We start from the raw sequence: 20772 nt of genomic DNA, 5'->3' as shown, positions 1-20772 counted from the left end.
ACCTTTATCTAGAGTAGACTAAAGCATCTGGCTGTTCTGACAGGTGGAGCCCTTTACATGACCAAATCCGCTGTGCTAATTCTGGCCTTGTATCAGAGCTGTGATGTACTTATGCAGGATGAACCCAGGTCCCAGAGAACATTTCCTGCATGACATGGGATGAGGAAAAAAAGGGTTCAATATGGTTCTTGACTCAAAGAACCCTTTATGTCAAAAAGGTTCTATAAGGAGAAATGTTGTTTACACTTTATTTCAATGGTCCACTTTAGACATTCTACTAATTATAATAAATAACTTTGCAACTACAAAGTAGTAACTATGTCTGCTAACTCTATTAGTAGACTGTTAGTTGTTAGGGTTCAGGTTAATAGGATACGTTGACATGTATTTGCAAAGTGTTATGTTGCGGGTCAATTTGACCCGTTTCGATTTTCTAGTTGTTGGAAATACTGATTAACCTTTGTTTTTTTTCTTGATATTTTGTGACTTTTTCTCATTTATCATGATGAACATGCATGCAAAGTTTCAACATGCTGATGTGTTTTGACATATACAAACAAAATTACTATTACGTTCGTGATGTTCGCGGGTCAATTTGACCCTCATAGACAGCCATTCAAAAGCAACTGTACAGACACAAAATAAAAACATTTATTTTCTGTATGTCAGGGCACTTCAACTCCAGTTCTAACGTGCAAGTGTATCTAAAAGTGATCTAACCCTGACCAAACACACTTGAAAAAGCTAAAATCACTGTGTTTAGAATTATTTGCAAATTACAGATGAAAATCTTTGTCAGACACAGATAGTAAAATAAGCTCTTATTTCAATATTCAAGATATCTAAAATACCTAGCTTTTAACCAAAACTTTTATGTAGGATTTTCAAAGGCAGCTTCACAGAGCCAAAAAATAAATAAAAAACATTTATTTGATGTATGATTTTGTTATGTTTGGATTCTCACTTCCCTGTGAGTGAATAATGAAACTAGGGAACTAGGTCTTAGGAAACTAGGGAAAGTTAACTTAGGAAAATGAAAAATTTTCATTATACAGCAACATTTTATTGTTCAGTTACGATGTTCAAAGCATAAAATGTAAAAAAGTAAAAAAAAAAAAAAAGTATGTTAAAAAAAAGTCAGTATACTGTTTATTTTCCAATTTTGTCAAAAATTGGTTTAAAAACATTTTTATAAATCATATTTTCAGATATAATCTTTTTGTAATGTTTGACAAATGTTGATATTAAAAGTTTACAGTTTGTATCTAAATCTTTGTTGTTTTTCATAGTGTGATTTTTGAGGAATTGTATTGAATCCAATTAGGGTCAATTTGACCCGGTCCATAAAGGGAGTACACAGAATTCGAACAGTGCACAAGGGTTAAAGTCAGAAGAATGTCTGCCGGGGAGCATCAAAATAAAGTGTTAGCAGATATTAAACAGAAAGACTAGTAATACTCGAATGACTTCAAACTGAACAAACTGCCTTTTGTTTCTGTCAATGTAATTGGTCTTGACAGACTAGATCAGCCTACGCTCCTACAGCAAGAATGGACTTGCTAATGCTAATAGACACACACACGCACACACTGCTGGAAGCATGTAAGATATGCTTCTGCAAATCTCGAGCAGATAGGCAGGTGGAGCTGGGGGAGGTGGAGGGTTTCAGAGAAAGCAGGACTAGCAATCTCATTGGCTGCAGGATCCAGTCAGCTTGTACCATGTGGTAATGATGTGATTGCTTGCAGATTGCATGGAAAGGACCTATCAACTAGTGTTCTAAGTGTTCTATCACTTTTGCTGCACCTCAATCTTTTCCCTCTTTGAACAATTGCTTTCCTTTGGATGACAGATGATACTTAAACCCTTGACCTACAGCTCTAGATGGAGCAGTACTGACTGACAGCTTGGATATTCTTCAGAGAAAGGGTTGCCTTGCACTACTTCCCCTCCACAAAGGAAGTACAACTGTGAGCAAAATAATAATAATAAACTGAAAGAATCTTTGGATGTCATCAGTTTTAAAAACAGGCAGTCTCAAAACAATGTGTTAAGCACTGCTTTATACCACGGCCAACTTCTCTGTTTTAAGAGTCATTGCCGATTCAGAGTTGCCAGAGAGATCCATTATTTTACCAGCTTATATTTGATTCTTGTTATTTTAAAGAAAGTTAATTTAGCAAGAAATGCATTAAGGAAATTACTATACTTAATTGCTAAATTAAGGAAATGACTGGTCTATATTTCTTCTTCAACACAGTTTTATTATCTGTTAAAGTAAGCATGTTATGTCCCATTTATTAGACTCTACACACTTTTTTTTTCTAAACCAGTTCTATACAATTGTTTGTTTTTTTGCAATGTATGTGTATTATCCACAAATTATGATAATAATACAAAATTACTATTTAGTGCAATTCAGAATGAATAGAAGAAGCATGAAGGGGTTCAACATTAGATGCAAAATCAATTTTTACAGAACAATTATAAAACAAATACATGTGATAAACTGTTTAAACGTTTCAGTCCGTATAATCACTGATGACATGGATATTAGATTAGATGCATTCAACATTTACAATACAATTATTTTGTCACAGTTTTCAACCTATATTTAAAAAAACTGGTGATTTGGGAATCCTATTCTATTCTATTCTATTCTATTCTATTCTATTCTATTCTATTCTATTCTATTCTATTCTAATGTTATTACATTTCAGTTCTTAACATGTTTCATTTTTGTACACTGCTTTTCTTCATTCTACTGTCATACTCTTTCTGTGCTTCCCATTATTTTTTTTGCCAAATTCTTTGCAGTCAACTGTGAAAAAAAAAAAATAGTTCTGTTGTTCCAGCTATGTTTCCGACTTCATCATGTTCTCTTCAAGTCTTTTTTCCACACTCCTCCCACTCTTGCCCACCCCTGCCTTCCTCTTTATATTCTCAACAGCTTGTAACATTGCCTTTGACTGCCTTGTCATTTGGCACTGATTAAATTCTGGGACAAAACAACAATCTCAATTCCAAGTACCCTTCCAGACATCGAATGCAGACTTGTGGTGATCATTTAATTTAATTTAATTTAACGATTTATTTATTTATAATGTATTATCTCTCTGTTTTGCTGCTATGTTTCTAATACTCAAATAGCATTTAAGCATTTTTGATTCAGTCATTGACAATATTCTCACTGTACTGACCAAATTAAATACAATACACAAATATAAACAATAAACTAAACAGTATTTTTTTATTTATTTGATCATTCACTCGTATAGTTCACAGTGCAATAAGATATCAGGTTTAACAGAAGAATGCTATGGGTTGCAAGAAAAAAATATTACAGTGTGCAGTTTTACTCAGCGCTCTGAAGATGCTCACTGCACGACCTAAGTTAAATATTTCAGTCATCTGTGTTTGTAAAAAATATTAACAATAAACAGTATTTTAATAGATATGATTTTTATTTTTTATTTCATCATTACCTTAACCCACACTACCCAACAGAGGATAGGCTGTTTGGAGAATGGATGAATGGATAAGGAAGGAAGGAAAGAGAGAAGGAATGATTACCTTAACCATTAGCTAGTGTTCAGAGACTCGTCTCACCAACAGAATAACGCAGTGTTCGGGGGTTGAAAGGATCATGCGTGCTGGTTTAAAAGTAGCCTACTTTTTTTTTTGTTATCAACCATAAGCTGTTATGAACACTATGCTGTTTTGTACAGTTGCATGTTGTTTATTAAGCGCTAGATGGCACTGTGTCTTTTTCACCGAATTTCCACAGCGAAAGGAGTTCACAGATAAATGAATTTCCATGGTTTCTCAAATTTTTTTCTCCTATAGCCTAGGAGAAAAATGTATTTCTTTAGAAAAGTCACTCTGTTCAACCCAAGTATTTGTTGCTGAGACGCATATGCTTAAAAGCCATTACATCGAGATTTCATTTTTGTGTTATGTTAGGGGACAGACGATGTTTTAAATTGTCACTTTTGTTGTCACTTTAACACTCATTTATTTTCCTCATGCAATATTAATTTAAGATAAATGTGCAGGTCCTTTGGGTAGAATAACCAATGCTTGCAGTAGCCTAAATGATTAGTCTCATCTCGGCAAAATTCTTTGCTTTAATTAGCTATTATTATTAGGCTATTATGATTATGATTGTTATTATTTGTAGTATTATTATGTTAGAGGGGACAGACGATGTTTTAAATTGTCATTTAACAATAATTTATTTACATTGTGAGTTAGCCTAAATGTACAGTTCCTTTGGGTAGAATAACAATGCTTAGTAAATGGGTGGTTTCTCATTTCAGCAAATCGTTTGTCTTAATTAATTAATTATTATTATTATAAAGCAGCTGTGTTTAACATGCGTCTAGGGACATATAGGCACACAGAAAGAAAAAAAATATAGACCTATGTTCACTTCCGTAAAAAAAAAAGAAAAAACTGTTATTGCTCACAAGCTCCTGATTTAGGCCTATTAGTGTATTTTGTAATTAAAACGAGAGAAATAGACAATATACTCTGATCAGACACTCTCTGGTTCTACGAGTCGTGTATCTTCATATCTTTACTTTAACGGTGATCGTGAAGTTAGGCTAATACACATCAGTTGATGTAACACACAGCACCCACGGACGGGGATTCTCCTCTTCTGAAATAATATTATTAGGGGAACTGAAATGCATGCAGTTTTACACACAAGCGTGACAGTAGCTAGCTAAAGAGAATAATCAGTTTTCACACTTTATCCATTATTACTGTGCAGCAGCAATGCTTTGTATAGGGTTCATGAGGCTTCTTACATTCAAAGCTTTACTTCATCTTCTGATAGATAGATAGATAGATAGATAGATAGATAGATAGATAGATAGATAGATAGATAGATAGATAGATAGATAGATAGATAGATAGATAGATAGATAGATAGATAGATAGATAGATAGATAGATAGATGATAGATAGATAGATAGATAGATAGATAGATAGATAGATAGATAGAATGTAAACAGAATTATGTTAATTGGTCAATTAATCTGAATGGAAATGTTAATTCGCAGTTTGAAGTGCACTAACAATGCAAACTCCGGGTGGTAATTATGCCGCGCATTTGCGCTTTTGTTAAGCATTTGCATCTAGGAGACTGAGGATCCCTACTAATGGATTTTTTCATGCTTTTCCATTCCACAATATCCAGGTTTTCACTACGCTATTATCGAAAATTCTACAATAAATGTCAAAGCATCACAAAACTCTCATAGGCCTATAGCTGTTCAGTTATCAGCAGGCGTAAATCAAGATATTAAATGCAAAAGAATCATAGCCTACCAGCTGTGGTTGACAATGATTTGATTACAAGATGCCTTTTTCTTTTTGCAACTATATGTTTTACAGATCATAGAATTATATATAGCCTGTTCCAGGCTACTAAAATCTGTAGAATGTGCTTTAAGGACTGTAAAGCCAAAACAACAGTGTAAGACTAACTTACTAAAGTAATGCATTATTTTGCTACACTAACATGAAAGCCAATACAAAGCACTCAAATTTACATTAAAACAACATAAGAAAAAATAAATGTTTAAATAGGCAACCTACAATCCCAACAAACTGCATGGATGTTCTTCGTGTAAATTCTGGCTCCTTTCTCCATAAAAAAAATAAGGCAATCCAGCCCTTTTTACTTATGGAAACAATAGTAAATATTTTTACTTTACTTAACAATTTGACCGCCTTGTTAAAATTCCAAAAATGATTATCATACTTAGGCTATATCATTATGAAGTAAAATGACATAATTATAACAGTAACATTACATGCATTGTAACACTTTTCATTATTTTCCGTTAAGGAGTTTTTTTTTTTTTTTTTTTACAGTGAGTGGATTTGGATCCAATAAACCAAATAGGCCTATTTTTCTCTGAAGCACCTGAAAACCCTTTCTCGTAACGCAAACAGACAAATCCTGGACTACCTTAAGAGATCGTCCCTCCCTCGGCACGTAAGCCATTGGCTGATGTTTGCAGCGGAGGACCTTGCTGAAATGCAAAACTTGTTGCTGGTCCTTGCGGTCGTTGCGCGCAGTGCTGAACGTCTCAGACATCAGTATGTGATCTATCGGTGAATCGTTTCCAGCTGGAGTGGAGCAAATCTCAGAACTGGTGCAATTAGAAGAGGACTCCCTGAATGTGCAAGTGTTGACTGTAATTGAAATTACAGTCAAGCTGTTCGATTGCGCGGAGAATGAGCAGGACCGATGGGACTGTGTTGCCCAGCAGCTCTGTGGTGGCGGGCTTTGGATAGCGCATGTGCTGCCTATCCCTCGGAGCTCCAAAAGACGGGCGCACAAAGACGGGAGTTCGGGGTTCACCCCCTCATTCACGGGACTTTCTTCTGCCCTTTACTTTTGTGTCATCGCTTGTGTAGCTCAGCACAAGGGAACTATTTCTTTACAACTTATGCAATTTGAAAGAATCTTACCCATTTCTAAAAGAAAGTGGATACCAAATACGCTCTTCTGGATTCATATGGACTTGGATATTTTTGTGGTTCCCTGGAAAGTGTTGTAATATGCGTTCAAAATGGATTTTTAAATAGAACATTTACCTCACTCTGGACATTTGACAGCACATTGGAATAATAGTCTGTGGAGGATGATTTGACGGAACATGTTTTCTATATTTTTTCTATATGTGTTGTAGCTGTCGTCAGATCGTCAGGTGAGGGTGTTTTTGTGATAAGAGAGTTGTTTTTATAGCAGTCGTGTTTTGCCGTGATGTAGAGAAAATTTCGGCAAAAATAAGTTTTTTTGTTTGTTCAGTGCAAATATTCCACGTAGTAAATAATTGTATTCCTTTTATATTTTATGTAATACTTTTAAAGCAGTGAAGAAACAACATGGAACAGATTATGGAATAGACCTTGAACTTTAAAGTTTTTGTAGAGCATTTCGTATTACAATTTCAAGTTCATTTACAATATCATAGACTTTCTCAGTAATTAATTATTCATTACTGTGGTTTACAACTACAAACATAGTTTTTTATTGATGGCAATACCACATTTGAAATTTACCCGTGTATTATACAACTTGTTGATATTACTTGAGTTTGCCAAAGAAAGAAAATAAAGGAGACAGTAGACACTGCAGTGGAGCCAGGGAAGCTGGTTGTCATGCGGGACTGATTGTGGGAAGTATGTTTGGGCTGGAACAGTTTGGTCCACAGATTAATAACAGAAATTTTGGCCCCACTGAGAAAAACTTTAACCAGCCAAGAGTAAGCATGAACTCTCATTACAAGAGCCCAGGTTTTCATGCTGGAGGCCCACAGGGGACAGTTGAGCCTGGTATGGGCCCACTTAACGAGCCTCCTGTGATTGAGATGAACATTAACATGAATGGAGGTGAACAGTATGGTGGATTCCAGCGAGGACATTCTGAATTGCATGTGGGGAATCTCCAACAGCAACAACAGGCCTCAATGCATGGATTTTTTAACCCTCAACGACCTCATAATAATCCACATGGACATCAAACACGTTCACACCAACACCATCAGCACTTTGGTGGAAATTTTGGACCTGAACCTGGGTCCTCTTGCTTACACAGCGGAAGGATAATGGGTTACAACAGCGGAATGGGGCTCCAGCAAGGATTCACGGAGGGTTTTGACCCACTCTCTGAGGGGCAGTCAGCAGATGGCTTCTCTCAGCAGCAGTCCCAGCAGCAGCAAAGGACAGGCTCCATGCCTGATTTTCAGCACCATGGACCCCCCAGCGGAAATCACCCTGTACCTGCCCCATGTCTCCCATTGGATCAATCACCTAATCGTGCCGCCTCCTTCCATGGCCTGTCTTCTTCATCCTCTTCATCAGAAAGTCACAATCTAGAGCCCAGACGAATGCCCCCACCAGGTGGTGTTGATGGACTGGACTACAACTATTCCAATGAGCCCTCATCTGGACATTTTGAAGTGTCTGTGTACTCCCCCTCTGAATCTGATTCTCAGCTTTCTCATTTTGGGCCTGGGCGTCAGGTGCCAGGGCCCAATTTTCCTGGAAACCCAGGGTTGTCTCGTGCTCCTGGAATGCAGGGCATCTCTAAAGAACACCCCCATGCCCCCCCTCAACAGCAGCAGCCCTCAGCCCAGCACAATGTGTTCTTTGAACGTTTTGGGGGTGGACGTAAAATACCAGTGGGGATAGAGCCTGGATCCAGGCATCCTCTCTTGCAGCAGCAGCCAGGCTTGATTGGCAGACAGAACACTTGCCCACCATCTCTCCCACAGCCCCCACAATCAGAGACGAGTTCCGCAAATGCCAGCATGCAGGAGGGAGGCGTCATGATGCCTGGCCAGCATAATCAGTTTGAATACCCTATTCACAGACCAGAGAACAGACGGATGCATAGTTATGGCGACCCCATGTTCAACATGCAACAGCAGCCACCCCCTCCTCAGCAGCCTTCCAATCAGAGGCTGCAACACTTTGATTCTCCTTATTTAAATATGGCTAAGAGGCCCAGGTTTGATTTTCCAAATGCCACTCATGGTGGGGAGAGTTGCGGCAGTTGGAACAGTGGTATGCATAACCCGCCTGGTATGGAGAATAATCTCTCTCCAGCAGCCTACCCCGGCCTGCCTGGAGAGTTCACCCCCCCTGTGACGGATGGCTTTTCAACAGGCCCATCACTGCAGCTTACAGGGCCTGAGCAGCAGTCTATGCAGCAGCAACAAAATGCAGCATCAATGATCAAGCAAATGGCCTCTCGGAGTCAGCAGCAGAGGATGAGACAACCGAATCTACAGCAGCTGGGTCACCACAGTGATGTTCCTCAAGGGCCCCTGGGGCATGGGGGCCCGGTGGGAGGCATGCCTCATTCGAATTTCGAGAGAGAAAATGGTGGGAGGATGGTGAACTTTGATGGACGGAACCCACACATAACTTTGGAGAGTGGGTGGTTTCCCGGGCCGCATCCACCTGGGGAAATGCTGGGCCATCGCATGGGTCCAGGTGGAGAGGTGGGGGCTCATGAAATGCAGCAAAATGGTCCTGGCATGATGTTCAGACCTGGTGTGAATGGAATGGGCATGCAGGAGCCTATGAGGATACCGGGGGAGGGTCATGTGCAGCCCTTACTTTCACCCAACGTCCACTCACAATTCAACAGTGGCATGGGAAACCTCTCACAGATGCAGTCACCCAGTACAGGTGTTGGATTGCCCAATACACCATCAGAAAGGCGCCCTAATGACTTTCCGGGACCACCCATGGGTGGTCCGTCCTCTTTTCCCTATGGAGGCTCTAATCGACAGGGAGCCTCTCTCTGTAACTCTCAAGGGGTGAGCACCTCACCAGGGAGTTTTACATCCCAATCAGACTTTCCCACTAACCAACGTTCCTCAGTCAGCAAACTTGGTGGACTCTCCTTAGGGAATTTTAGCAAAACGACTGGCAAGGACAATGTTTTTGGACAGAGCTGCCTGGCAGCCCTCTCTACTGCCTGTCAGAACATGATTGCCAGCCTGGGGGCCCCTAACCTCAATGTGACATTCAACAAGAAGACTCAGGGAGAAGGGAAACGAAAGCTGAGTCAGACAGAACAGGACCTTAATAACAGTGCAATTAATGGCACTGGGAATGCTGGGACTGAATATTTCCCAAGCATTACTTCCCCCCAAAATGGGCAAATGCCTCCAGCTGGAAATAGCAACACTAAACCACCAGGTCAAAATCAAATGGTGCAGGGGGAAGCCAGCACCCTCTCCCCAAATTACAATATGGACACTACCCCTTGCAGTGAGGGTAAGGCGGCAACAGGGAGTGGGAGAGGGAGAGGGAGGAGAAAAAAAGACAGTGGCCATGTGAGCCCTGGGATATTTTTCCCCTCTGAAAACAGTAACCCTGTTGTAAGTCCCGGCCAGCAGGTGGCCTCAGCAGCTGGTGCCGGGGAGAGATGTACAGGCACACCTCAAGAAAAGTCCCACACCTCTCCCTCATGGGGTAAAGGGGGTGACCTGCTGCTGGCAGATCAGGCTGACCTTATGTCATCTCTTGACAGTGGCATTCAAAGTGTATCAAAGTCTGAAGTCTGTTCCCCTCGCATGGATTTTACAGATGACTTGGGCACACATTATAGCAATGAGGATGAGGTATCATCAAGCTCAGATGCTCCATCCACTGTGAAGGCTGGCCGCAGCACTTTGTTAGGCTCGCCCAAGTTGCAGAGAGACAACGGACTAATAGGTGGGCAGAAAGGGCAAGGCATGGGCCTCTCCAACCACACTACCTCAACATTGGATGGCTTTGGTGGAGTGAGCCATCCGGGTACACCAGGCATGGAGCAAGCCCGTACACCCTCTAGCACCTCTGGCCAAGATGAAATTCACCCACTAGAAATTTTGCAGGCTCAGATCCAGCTTCAACGGCAGCAGTTCAGCATTTCAGAAGACCAACCTTTAGCTGGAAAAAATAAGATCAAAAGCAGTGACTGCAGTGGTCAAAATGGAGATGGAGAGCTTTCTAGCTGTAGCCCGGATGCTGGGAAGGGCTCCGTGGACACCATTGATCTGGACACACTCATGGCTGAGCAGCATGCAACCTGGTATGTGCCCAGTGACAAGTCTCTGCTTGAGGATTCAGAGGAGGAGAAGTCTGCTTGGGAAAAAAATAAAGTCCAGGGAACCATCAAAGAAGGTAAATATTTATAATTTTACCACAGTACATATTTGGATTTATGCAAGTAAAAACACTCCATAAAATGTATGTGGTGGCAATATCTGTCACCCCCCCCCCCCCCCCCCCCCCCCCCGTTTTAAATATATAGCCTTTAAAAAATATATATTTTCACTTTCTCTCTCTGTCTTGCTCACACACACAAACACACTAATGTAGGCATACATGCAAAAAATGCTCTCCTTTACATTACAGTGTTTTTGAGCTAGAGCAATGATGTCACTCTTTCTTGAGTTTTTCTCTGCGTTACATTTTTATTAAAAGGAAAATGACATACAGATCATTGCGATGTAGTTATAAATTTGTTTTTAGATCGTTTGGATATGATCTAAGGTCACAATTATGTTTTTTTACAATTAAGTGAGGGCTTTCAAAAGATGTAGTAAACCAAATTTAACAGAACACAAGTAGTTTGTCAGAAATAGAATGTATCATATAAATGGCTTTGTGAGAAAAAAATAAGAAGCTTCATAAAAGTACAACTAATTAAAAGAAGACACAAATGAGGTCATGATTTCTATGTATTAAATGCATTTCATTTAATAAAGTACCTACTTATTTTTTTTAAGAAACATCAAAAGCAAGTGGCTCTGCATTTGCAAAATACAAGTATTTATTTAAGGATTTCATGAGTTATATTACATTAGAAGCTACATTAAATAACAGAGGCTCAAAAAAGAAAAAATCCCTAGAAATATTTCCTGTTGATCTTTATCTCGATCTTCACTCACAACAATACTCTATTAATCATCTTGATATGTTCTAGCCACTTGGTTTTAATCTTTCCATTATTATTATTATTAATAAATTAATTAAACAAACTCTGCTCAAAAGTCTTTAATTAAGTTCGTAGTATGGCCTTTTCAGGCCACTGTTCTGACACACTCTTTGATGGGTAGAATAGTTTAAGAATTTTTCAAATCTTTAATGGTAATGTAAAAAGTAAAAAGTAATGTATGTGTGTGTGAAACCTAAAGACCATCAGAACAACTAATGAAGGTTGTAGCTGTGTAATAATACTAATACCAATAATGATAATAATTAGTAGTAATTATTAATAATCATTTCTTATACACTGACATTAAGCGGCATAATTATGTAAACCAAAAGCTCATATATTTGATGTGTGCATCCTTCATTTGGCACTTGTCCTTTAGTTTAATCAGTATATAAAACGGTAATTGTCTTTACTGAAAAGGCAGCGGGACGGACACGCATAATTGAATTGCCACAGCCGGAGTGCGCTTTCACACGTGTTAATAGTTCGCCCCCGGTGTGCATTATGTGGCCCTTTGTTTGGGCTAACTGCAGGTGGGAGGGTGCAGGGGGGAGCTTTCAGAGAAGGCAACCTTAAGTCAAGGTCCATTGTTTAACACGCAGTGTTGTCAAGTGCACCATCCCCATCTCTTGCAAACGCATCCACCACCACACAGCCAAAAGGATTCGTTGCGCATCTGTCTATGCACTCAGTGTAAACCAAATGCAAAACATTGTATTTTCTTCTCAGTATTTCCCACCTTTCTTTTCCCCCACCAACTATGCATTGCTGTCCTCATTTTGCAGTCTCCTTCTCTCCTTTTTTTCCCCTCCTCCTTGCATTCAACCCCCCGAGCTGTAAACGCACGTTGTGCTGGTGCGATCGATAGCTAGTTAGCACAAATCACCAGCCTTGACAGATTTTCATTTGAGTGGCGTAGACAGCAGAGATGAGAGAAGGGTTACAAAGTGTTTGCGGCTTGTGAAATTGCATCGGATGCATTGCACGCCAACACACAAGGGGACTGTTAAATTCTATAAGAGGTTCATTCACACCATCATTTTTATAGGCCTTTATAACACTTAACTTTTAAAGCATATGAATGCTTCTAGTAATTTTAATTAGGTGACTAAGGTGCTTATAGGACATTGTTAATATGGATTTATAGGAAGCAGTCATTTATTTTACGAGTCTCAAGATCATTTTAAGGCGCCTTGAAATTAATTGCACTGTGCTGTACGAAGTGAAAATGTGTAGTTGTGAACTAAAGGAGCTATTTCTTGCAGATATGACCAATACCATTTTTGCCTTGGTGTAACCTAATGTACAGTCATATTCGATAATATTTTTGACTTGATAAAACCAGTTTATTTCAGTGTTAAGTGTTGAAGCACTTGCTAACCAAGTCAACTGTTTTTATTTCTATATAAGAGTAAACACATTTCCTGTGAGTAATTAGTATTCGCTCACAATGTATCGTTCAGGAAAATATCCTTAATATATATATTTAAATGTTTGATTATATATATAGTCTGTCTTTTTTGTTAGGTCTTCATAAAATAACCACAAATATCAGATCACCTTATGAATATACACAGATTCAGCTGTCAGTTCTAGCAGCGCAATGCGGCAATGTTGTGTGCATCAATGTGTGATTTTACACATTTAAAAAATAAGATTGTAAGTACAATTTGAGTTAAAAATCTTAACAGGTTACATCATTTTTGATAATGTGCAAAAAAAAAAAATTAACATAAAATTTTAGATTTTTATTAATAAAAGCCCTGGATGAATCATTTCCATGTAATATTGTTTTATGTTAGAAAATTATCTAAACAAAACTTCTTTCTTAACCTTTCTTAAATACTCAGTCCTTACAGGCGTCAAACACACACACACACACACACACACACACACACACACACACACACACACACACACACACACACACACACACACACACACACACACACGCACACACACACACACACACACACACACACACACACACACACACACACACACACACACACACACACACACACACACACACACACACACACACACACACGCACACACATGCTCGCACGCACACACACACATGCATGCACACACACTGAAATTTCACCACACCTTTAATAGCCAATTATGCACATACCAGCACACTTTTTGGATTTGATTTTGGATTGACCTGTGAATTTGAAATTGGACATCTTTGACTGGGTTGCAGGATATTCATATTTGTTCTTTGTGCTGTCAAAAACCAGTAGTGTTGAGTCCTCTGATCTCAAAATCACAATGCAACTTAGTCACTATTATGTATACAAACTCCATAAGTGCTTTGATGGCGTTATGTTTGGGTCATTTAGTGGCCCAGCTGGTGTTCCTGTGCTTCTGTGACTGTCCCCGTCTCTCTGGCTTCTCTCTCGGGTCTCCTTCTTGTTAGTGCAGACTAACCTTTGTGCACGCGACCTTTGCTCGTTAGATGTAGCTGAGAATTGAAAATGCTGGGCCCATCGGATTTCTTGGATATGTTTTGTACAATCTAAAATATATATTTATAATTAGAAAATTTAATTTAAATTTTGGGTTCATATTCCAGTAAAAAAAAAAACCAAAAAAACTTGTAACTAATATAATTTCTTAATATTAAGTTTTTTTGTGACAGGTTTTCTTGAGCAGCAAGTATGAATACATTGCACATTAATGTTGTGTGTGAGGTTTTGGTTGTCATCCGTCATTACTGGTGAGGATTTCCTTGTGGCCCCCTGAAGTGTTTACTGCAAATGGTACTAATGACCCCCACTGGACTCTTTGTGGACATGATAAATGACAGAGCAAGTTAGGCAAGGTTTTATCATGCCTGTCTAAGATGCGGACAATATTTCTGCATTCTGCATTTAAATGGATCCGTTCTATACAAAGTAAAATCAGCTGTGTTTGTGTGTGCACCTTGCGTGGCCACGAGCTTTTGTGGGAAATGGCTTAATATATTGGTGGAGGGTACTGACTGGTCACCAAACACCCAAAGTACACTTATTTTGTGTAGACAAATGGAAAGAGTGAATTTTCCTTTTCTGACTCATGACAGTGTATAAGCATAACACTTTACTATTTCATTTGTGACAAGTTGCAAAACATGAATGATTTTAATTACTTTCCGTGGCTTGCTTTTTTGTTTCTTTCTTTCCATTCCTAACACCCAAAACAAAGCTGTGATTCACATTTAGTGTAAAATGGAAAAACAGCTCAGGGCAACCCATGCTCTCATTCTGTCACTAGCTTGCTTCTTATTGACTTCCTCCAGAACTTATTCATTCGCCAATTTTTCAATCATTTTATCAGTGGTTGAATATAGGAAATGCTCTTGCACTAATATTACAACCCATACGGCAATATGCATACACACATACATATAAATACATGATACATATATATATATATATATATATATATATATATTAACAAAAACATATATATTTTTAAAAATGTATTTACCCTCCATATTTTCAAACCAAGAAAATACATTTACATATTTCACATTTAAAGAAAAACTTTATTTGTTATCTACAGTACATGAACAGATAAGACATCTGAATAAAAACCAGTAATTAACATAGGCATACATATATAATGTAATAAATAAATAAAATAAAATAATATATATATATATAAATATGTTCAGGAATAGTTTGAGGAACATGACAAAAAGTTCAAGGTGTTGGCAGGAGGTTTTAATGTTGTGGCTGATCAGCATTTTAGAATGTAATTTGAATTGGTGGATACAAAGTATAAGTTTGAAATTCTATTCCATCCACATTTGCATATAGCCTAAATGCAGGCTACTGTAAGATTAGAAATGTAATATCTTGCCCCTGAAATAAATTGTACATTTTGAATTTCAGAAATATATTTAATTTAGCTTGTGTACAACATATATTTAGCATATATTTAAAAAATGTTTTTGCAATAAAGAAATTATAAGCAATGCAATATTGATATTAAATCTAGCAGGATTTTAAAGGAGAAGTGTGTATTTTGTTCCCCAACGGCGTGACCAAATTGAATTGCGAAATTACAACTGTTTTCCTTAACCGTTTGCTCCCAGTAGTACATATCCCCAAATTCGCACAAATGGTAAATCATTGTTCCTGTTTTGGGAATTTTTGAAGCCTCAAATAAACCAAACAATACTTGTATAGCGCTACAGTATTTATGCCTTTCGGTGGAATTAACCTTCAAATGACTTACTTGTCCTATAGTCTCTGAAAATTAAGATGGGACAGGAGAGAGTATTTTAACACACAATCACACACACACACACACACACACACACACACACACACACACACACACACACGCACACGCACGCGCACGCACACACGCACGCACGCACACATACACAGATAAAAAAACCTTTAAGGTTTTTTAAAAGCTTTTTGGATGTCAAGTAATAGCATTCAAGTTAAAGCCTGCCTTTATAAGCTTATGCTTCAGTTTGCTTCTAGAAGCTTCCTCATTATACAAGCTTACATTTTGTTTTCTTCTATTTTAAAATGTTGTTATCCAAATCTTGTTCCGATGCTCTAACTTCAGCCCTGTTACTGCATGTGTGTGTGTGTGCGTGTGTGTGTTTAACGATGTGACCAGGCAGCTAGAGGGAGTTACCTCATTTGGGATGCAGGTTGTTGTCTGGGAATCATACTTAATTTTAGGGAAAAATAACAAATTGGTTGTGATTTTAGAGCTTTTAGGAGAGAGAAAAAGAGAGAAGAAGAAGTAAATGGCCATTAGATGGTTCATTGTGTGCATCTCAATCAGCTCCTAGGTCACCAATTAATATATCTTACAAATTTGGACACTGGTAAGGACAGTAAGCATCCAGGGTCACTCACTATATATTGGGACACTGATAGTCACATGATGACAACATGTCCAACATCACTACTGGTTTTTATGAGCAACAGCAGAACTTTTTTCTGACATTTATTTTTTTAATGTTAATTTTATTATGATAAATACTTTACGTATACCTATAAATGTTAGCTAGATTGTGTTCTGTACCTGTCTATGAATTTATGTTTATGCTAACATGAACATAATAAGTACATTGTACCATTTTTTTGATGTAAGTACATATTTGTTAAAGACACCTAATATAAAGTGCGACCACAAATGTTTTAAAATATAAACATAAGACCAGACAGTTATGTCATTTCCTCTGAGGAGTAGAGGAAGCCGGACTTGCTGAAGATTTATTATTGCAGCAGTAAATCATGTATTAGTTTCTCAAGTATGTGTTCCCGAGGAGGGGGAGGGTGGTAGAGAGAGAGAGAGAGAGAGAGAGAGAGAGAGAGAGAGAGAGAGAGAGAGAGAGAGAGAGAGAGGGAGGAAGACAAGAGCCTGTGCCTGCCTGAACTCAAGCCTCCCACCAGACTCCTGCAGGAAGGGGAATTTAAGCTTTCAAACCTTCAAATATAAGTCTTTTGCAAATTCTCTTGTGGATAGCAATTAAAAGATCGAGCATGTAGATCAAAATTAGCATATTTTCAGTGAAATCCCAAGGTCCTTGAATCAGTGCATTACGCTGTGAACAGAAGTAGTATTTCCTGATCAGAAATGAATGGGACCATGTGTGGGGAGTAACATTTAGAAAAAAATGTGTAACTCGATTATCAACAACAACAACAACAAAAAAGGAATAGAAGTTATAAGAAAACATTTAGATGCACTTAAAATGTATGTGTCGATAAGATGCCGTCTTTTCTTTCATTGTCTTTTAAATTGAACAAAATTAAAAATGTATCTTTCATAACTGTGATATTTTAAATCAATATCAAAAGACACAGCATTAACAAGATTTGCATTTTGTGTAGGACCAGTAAAAAGTATTATAGTTTTAGGTAAGCATTTTGTTTGAGACTAATGATGTAAGGAAGATAAGACCAATCACAAGTCATGCAAATATCGTTGATGTCATCTCTGTAAGGTTTCTGAGACAAAAAAAAACAAAAACAAAAAAACATCTACAGATTTTCTGAGGATAATATACATTTTTTCCATACAGATTAAAAAATGAAATACAATTTTTATCAAGGGTTATGATATGTGTGGATTTAATGTTGAAAGTGCTGTGTCAGGTTATGTGTGTGCTGTGTTTGTTATGTTGCGTCTTTTGAGTCTTTTAAATGCATACATTTGTGTGTGACTGTGTTTTGGGGTTGCAAAGTTCTCACATTGCTGTGTGTGTGTTGGGGGTAGCAGCAGGAAGCTTGATGGCTGCTGAGCAGTTTGTGTGTGTGTGTGTGTGTGTGTGTGTGGAGAATGCTTGGTTGCTTATCCAGGCCGTAGCCCAGCCTGCTGTGCCCAGCTACCACGCACTATTGGCAGACTCTGCAGGACGTATGACAAGAGAATAGGACTATGTGCGTGCATAAGTGTGTGTGTGTATGTGTTATTGCCTTAGGCGTGTGAAGATGTGGGGGAGATGTGTATATATTTCACACCATATAATAGATTAAGACTCTATATAAAGATACGATGATCTTTTGTTTGTCATCATTTATGCAGTCCCACCTTTTGTCTTTTCTTTCTACCACTAATGTCTTTCCCTCCTCTCTGGATTCCTTTTCCCTTTATTTTTGTTCCTCTATCCTTAGGGTTTGGGGGATGGGGTCGGGTTATTGACCTTTCCCTACACCTTACCATTTTTTTTTCTGCAGTACTGGTCCAGACAGGCTCGAGGGCGAGACCAGGCGCCCGTCTCTCAAAATGGCTGACACACAGCATGTGTGTGTGTGTGTGTGTGTAAAGGTGTTTCTCTGTAGGGGAGAGCAGGGATAATTGTTACACATTTGATTTTTTGCAGATTTATTCAGAAGAAGCCTAAAAATGATTAGCCTAAAGATTTGAAATTTTACCTTAAATGTCTTTGGCGTGTCAGTAGTCATTATCCATGTCAGTTAAATTTATAACATAATCGGTTTATATACCATTAAACTGGAGGTACATGAAGGACAGGGGTTACATTCCTAACACTGTAGCGTAATGTTATTTATTTTTTTACAGTAAATGAAAAAGAGCTTGTCCATATCTGCATAAACATTTGATTTTATCTGTTGTAAATAAAATTGCAACCCTAAAAACTAAAATTTCAAAAGATTTTTTTACTTGCTTTTTTATACCCATGTTTACGTACATCTGAATAAAGACGTGAATTGGGTACAAAATTCTTCGAAATGCCATTTTCTCTATTTCTCTGTCTATCAATCACTTCTTCCCTTGTATTGACATTTCAAATGCAACCCTTATAAACCTTTGTATGGATTTTGTTTTGTGCAGTAAATGAGATGGGGGCAGGGGGTTGACTTGTGTGTCGATGCTTTGGAAGTGTCATTATGCAGGTAAATTAGGTCAAACAGAGTCAAAGGTCAGTTTTCCCAGAGCTTTGTGACTCCTTGACTGAAGGGTCACTTTGTTTTTGTGCAGTGGAACGGGGTGAATGAGGCCTAAAGCCAATGCTAATGCATGTGGTTCGATGGATTTTAAGATTACACACACACACACACACAATCTCGAAACACTTACAATATTTACTCAACATTTCCTAAAAAGTACATTAAAGGCTTTTTATTTGTTGACAGGCATTTTGAAATTGATACACTACCACTTAATCGGCAAAATCTGGGACAGTGATCTACCACGATTGGCCATTGAGAGTACTTGAAATAATTTGGGATGGATATGGTTCAATTTCAAACATTTAAATATTGTGGTGGCCAAAAATCGCTTGATTAATTGGCCTATCGCAACACAAGACACTTTAAAAGTGCTGTATAGCTAAATGAATATATAAATTGCAATAACCAAATGTAATGGTTACATCAACATATTGAATTTCTTCCCCCTGTGTTTTTCTTTCAGAAGTAGACCTCTCTCAAAGTAAGAGCACAGGAGGAGCAGGTTCCTCGGGGACCGCTGGAGGTATGGGTTCTCATCTCCAGTGCCTGTCAGTCCACTGCACAGATGAACTTGGGGAGTCTAAGGGCCGCGGGGGACCTGTTCCTTCCTGGCGTTCCCTTCACTCGGACATCTCAAACCGTTTCGGAACATTCGTAGCTGCGTTGACTTGAAGAAACAAGAGCAAGAGAAAAGAAGACCTTTTGACTTCCAGGATAAGAAACCAAGACTTCTTTTTTTTTTTATATATGGAGGAAGGATAAATCAGTGTTTCTTTGTCAGGAAAATTTGTGCCATTTTTGTAGAAAACCCCCCAAGAAAAAACATGTTACACTGAACTTACTGTAGGATGATGTTAAAAGACAAGATGAGGGTGTACCAGTACTGATCCAGACCTCAACATTTCTATATATGTCTATGCATTCTGATGGCTTTTCTGTTCAACCATTGTTGTGTATTCTATGCTTCTCTCAAACCCACTTTTTTGCCCTCTCTGGAGGTTTCATTTTTTTCATCTTTGAAATAATTATCGTTCCTTATAAAAAACAAAACAAAAACAAAAACAGATTCTGAATAAGATCTAGGGTCTTTTCCTGACCCTCTAGCCCTCAGGGCAGGTAATTCTATTGTCATCAAGGGACACAAGAGGGCTTTGAAATCTGGTCCTCGCAGGCATGCTGCTTGCTGCCTTCTTTGGAACCAAAAGGGGAGTGGTCAGGGGAATCCTATTAGAACATGATTCATAGAGATTCAATGATGTGCCATGTCTTTTCAAGCTGTCTTAAAATGCTTTAATGCGGATCACTGGCCCTCCCCCAGAATTTCTCCACTGCTTTTGGTTACTCTAACCTGTCGGATTCCCTCTTTACTTGTATATGAGGTTTACAGCCTTCTCCATGTTTCGTTTTAAATAGCCCACAGCCCATCGGATTGTTTCTTGAACACCCATGATGCTTCAACACTGGTATGCTGCACAGCTAGAGGAAACCTTTTGATGTTAAATGGATATCAAATAGAAACCAGAATATTGGTATTGCACATGTAATTTTTTTAGGCAATCTTATACTCTTTAGAAAAATGTTACAGTTGACCTTAAATACCTGAAAAAGGTTAGATGGAAGGTCATAATGGCAACGTGGAGATTTACAGAGGTCTTTTTTCTTTGTTTCTTTTCATTTTTTTAAAAGTAATATGTAAAGTGCAGTTGTCTGTTTTCCTGCATATTGTATATATATGTATATGTTTTATTGAGTAACTAAATAACAATAAATATGATGTTAATGGTGACAGTTGCGCTTTGAAGAATTCTGTTT

The 20772-nt window shown here is 38.3% G+C and overlaps 1 protein-coding gene across 1 annotated transcript; it reads left to right on the top strand.

Moving 5' to 3' along the window:
* The first annotated feature begins 6049 nt into the window (after window positions 1–6049).
* mn1b (meningioma 1b) lies at window positions 6050–19640 on the top strand. The gene is made up of 2 exons (XM_056247344.1): window positions 6050–10704; window positions 19424–19640. The coding sequence occupies exons 1-2, from the start codon at window positions 7206–7208 to the stop codon at window positions 19630–19632; spliced, it is 3708 nt and encodes a 1235-aa protein (XP_056103319.1). The 5' UTR covers window positions 6050–7205; the 3' UTR covers window positions 19633–19640.
* The last annotated feature ends 1132 nt before the right edge of the window (window positions 19641–20772 follow it).

Source organism: Rhinichthys klamathensis, unplaced genomic scaffold (genome assembly GCF_029890125.1).
Source record: "Rhinichthys klamathensis goyatoka isolate OS25496 unplaced genomic scaffold, OSU_Roscu_1.1 h1tg000046l_1, whole genome shotgun sequence".
Classification (NCBI taxonomy): Eukaryota; Metazoa; Chordata; class Actinopteri; order Cypriniformes; family Leuciscidae; genus Rhinichthys; species Rhinichthys klamathensis.
This window is presented reverse-complemented; position numbering and strand designations above follow the sequence as displayed.

Bases quoted from the DNA above. Each gene is read 5' to 3' on its own strand.
- mn1b (XM_056247344.1), top strand. From the start codon at position 7,206: ATGTTTGGGCTGGAACAGTTTGGTCCACAGATTAATAACAGAAATTTT. The intron at 10,705-19,423 runs GTAAATATTTAT...TTTTTCTTTCAG, and splicing joins CCAGGGAACCATCAAAGAAG to AAGTAGACCTCTCTCAAAGT.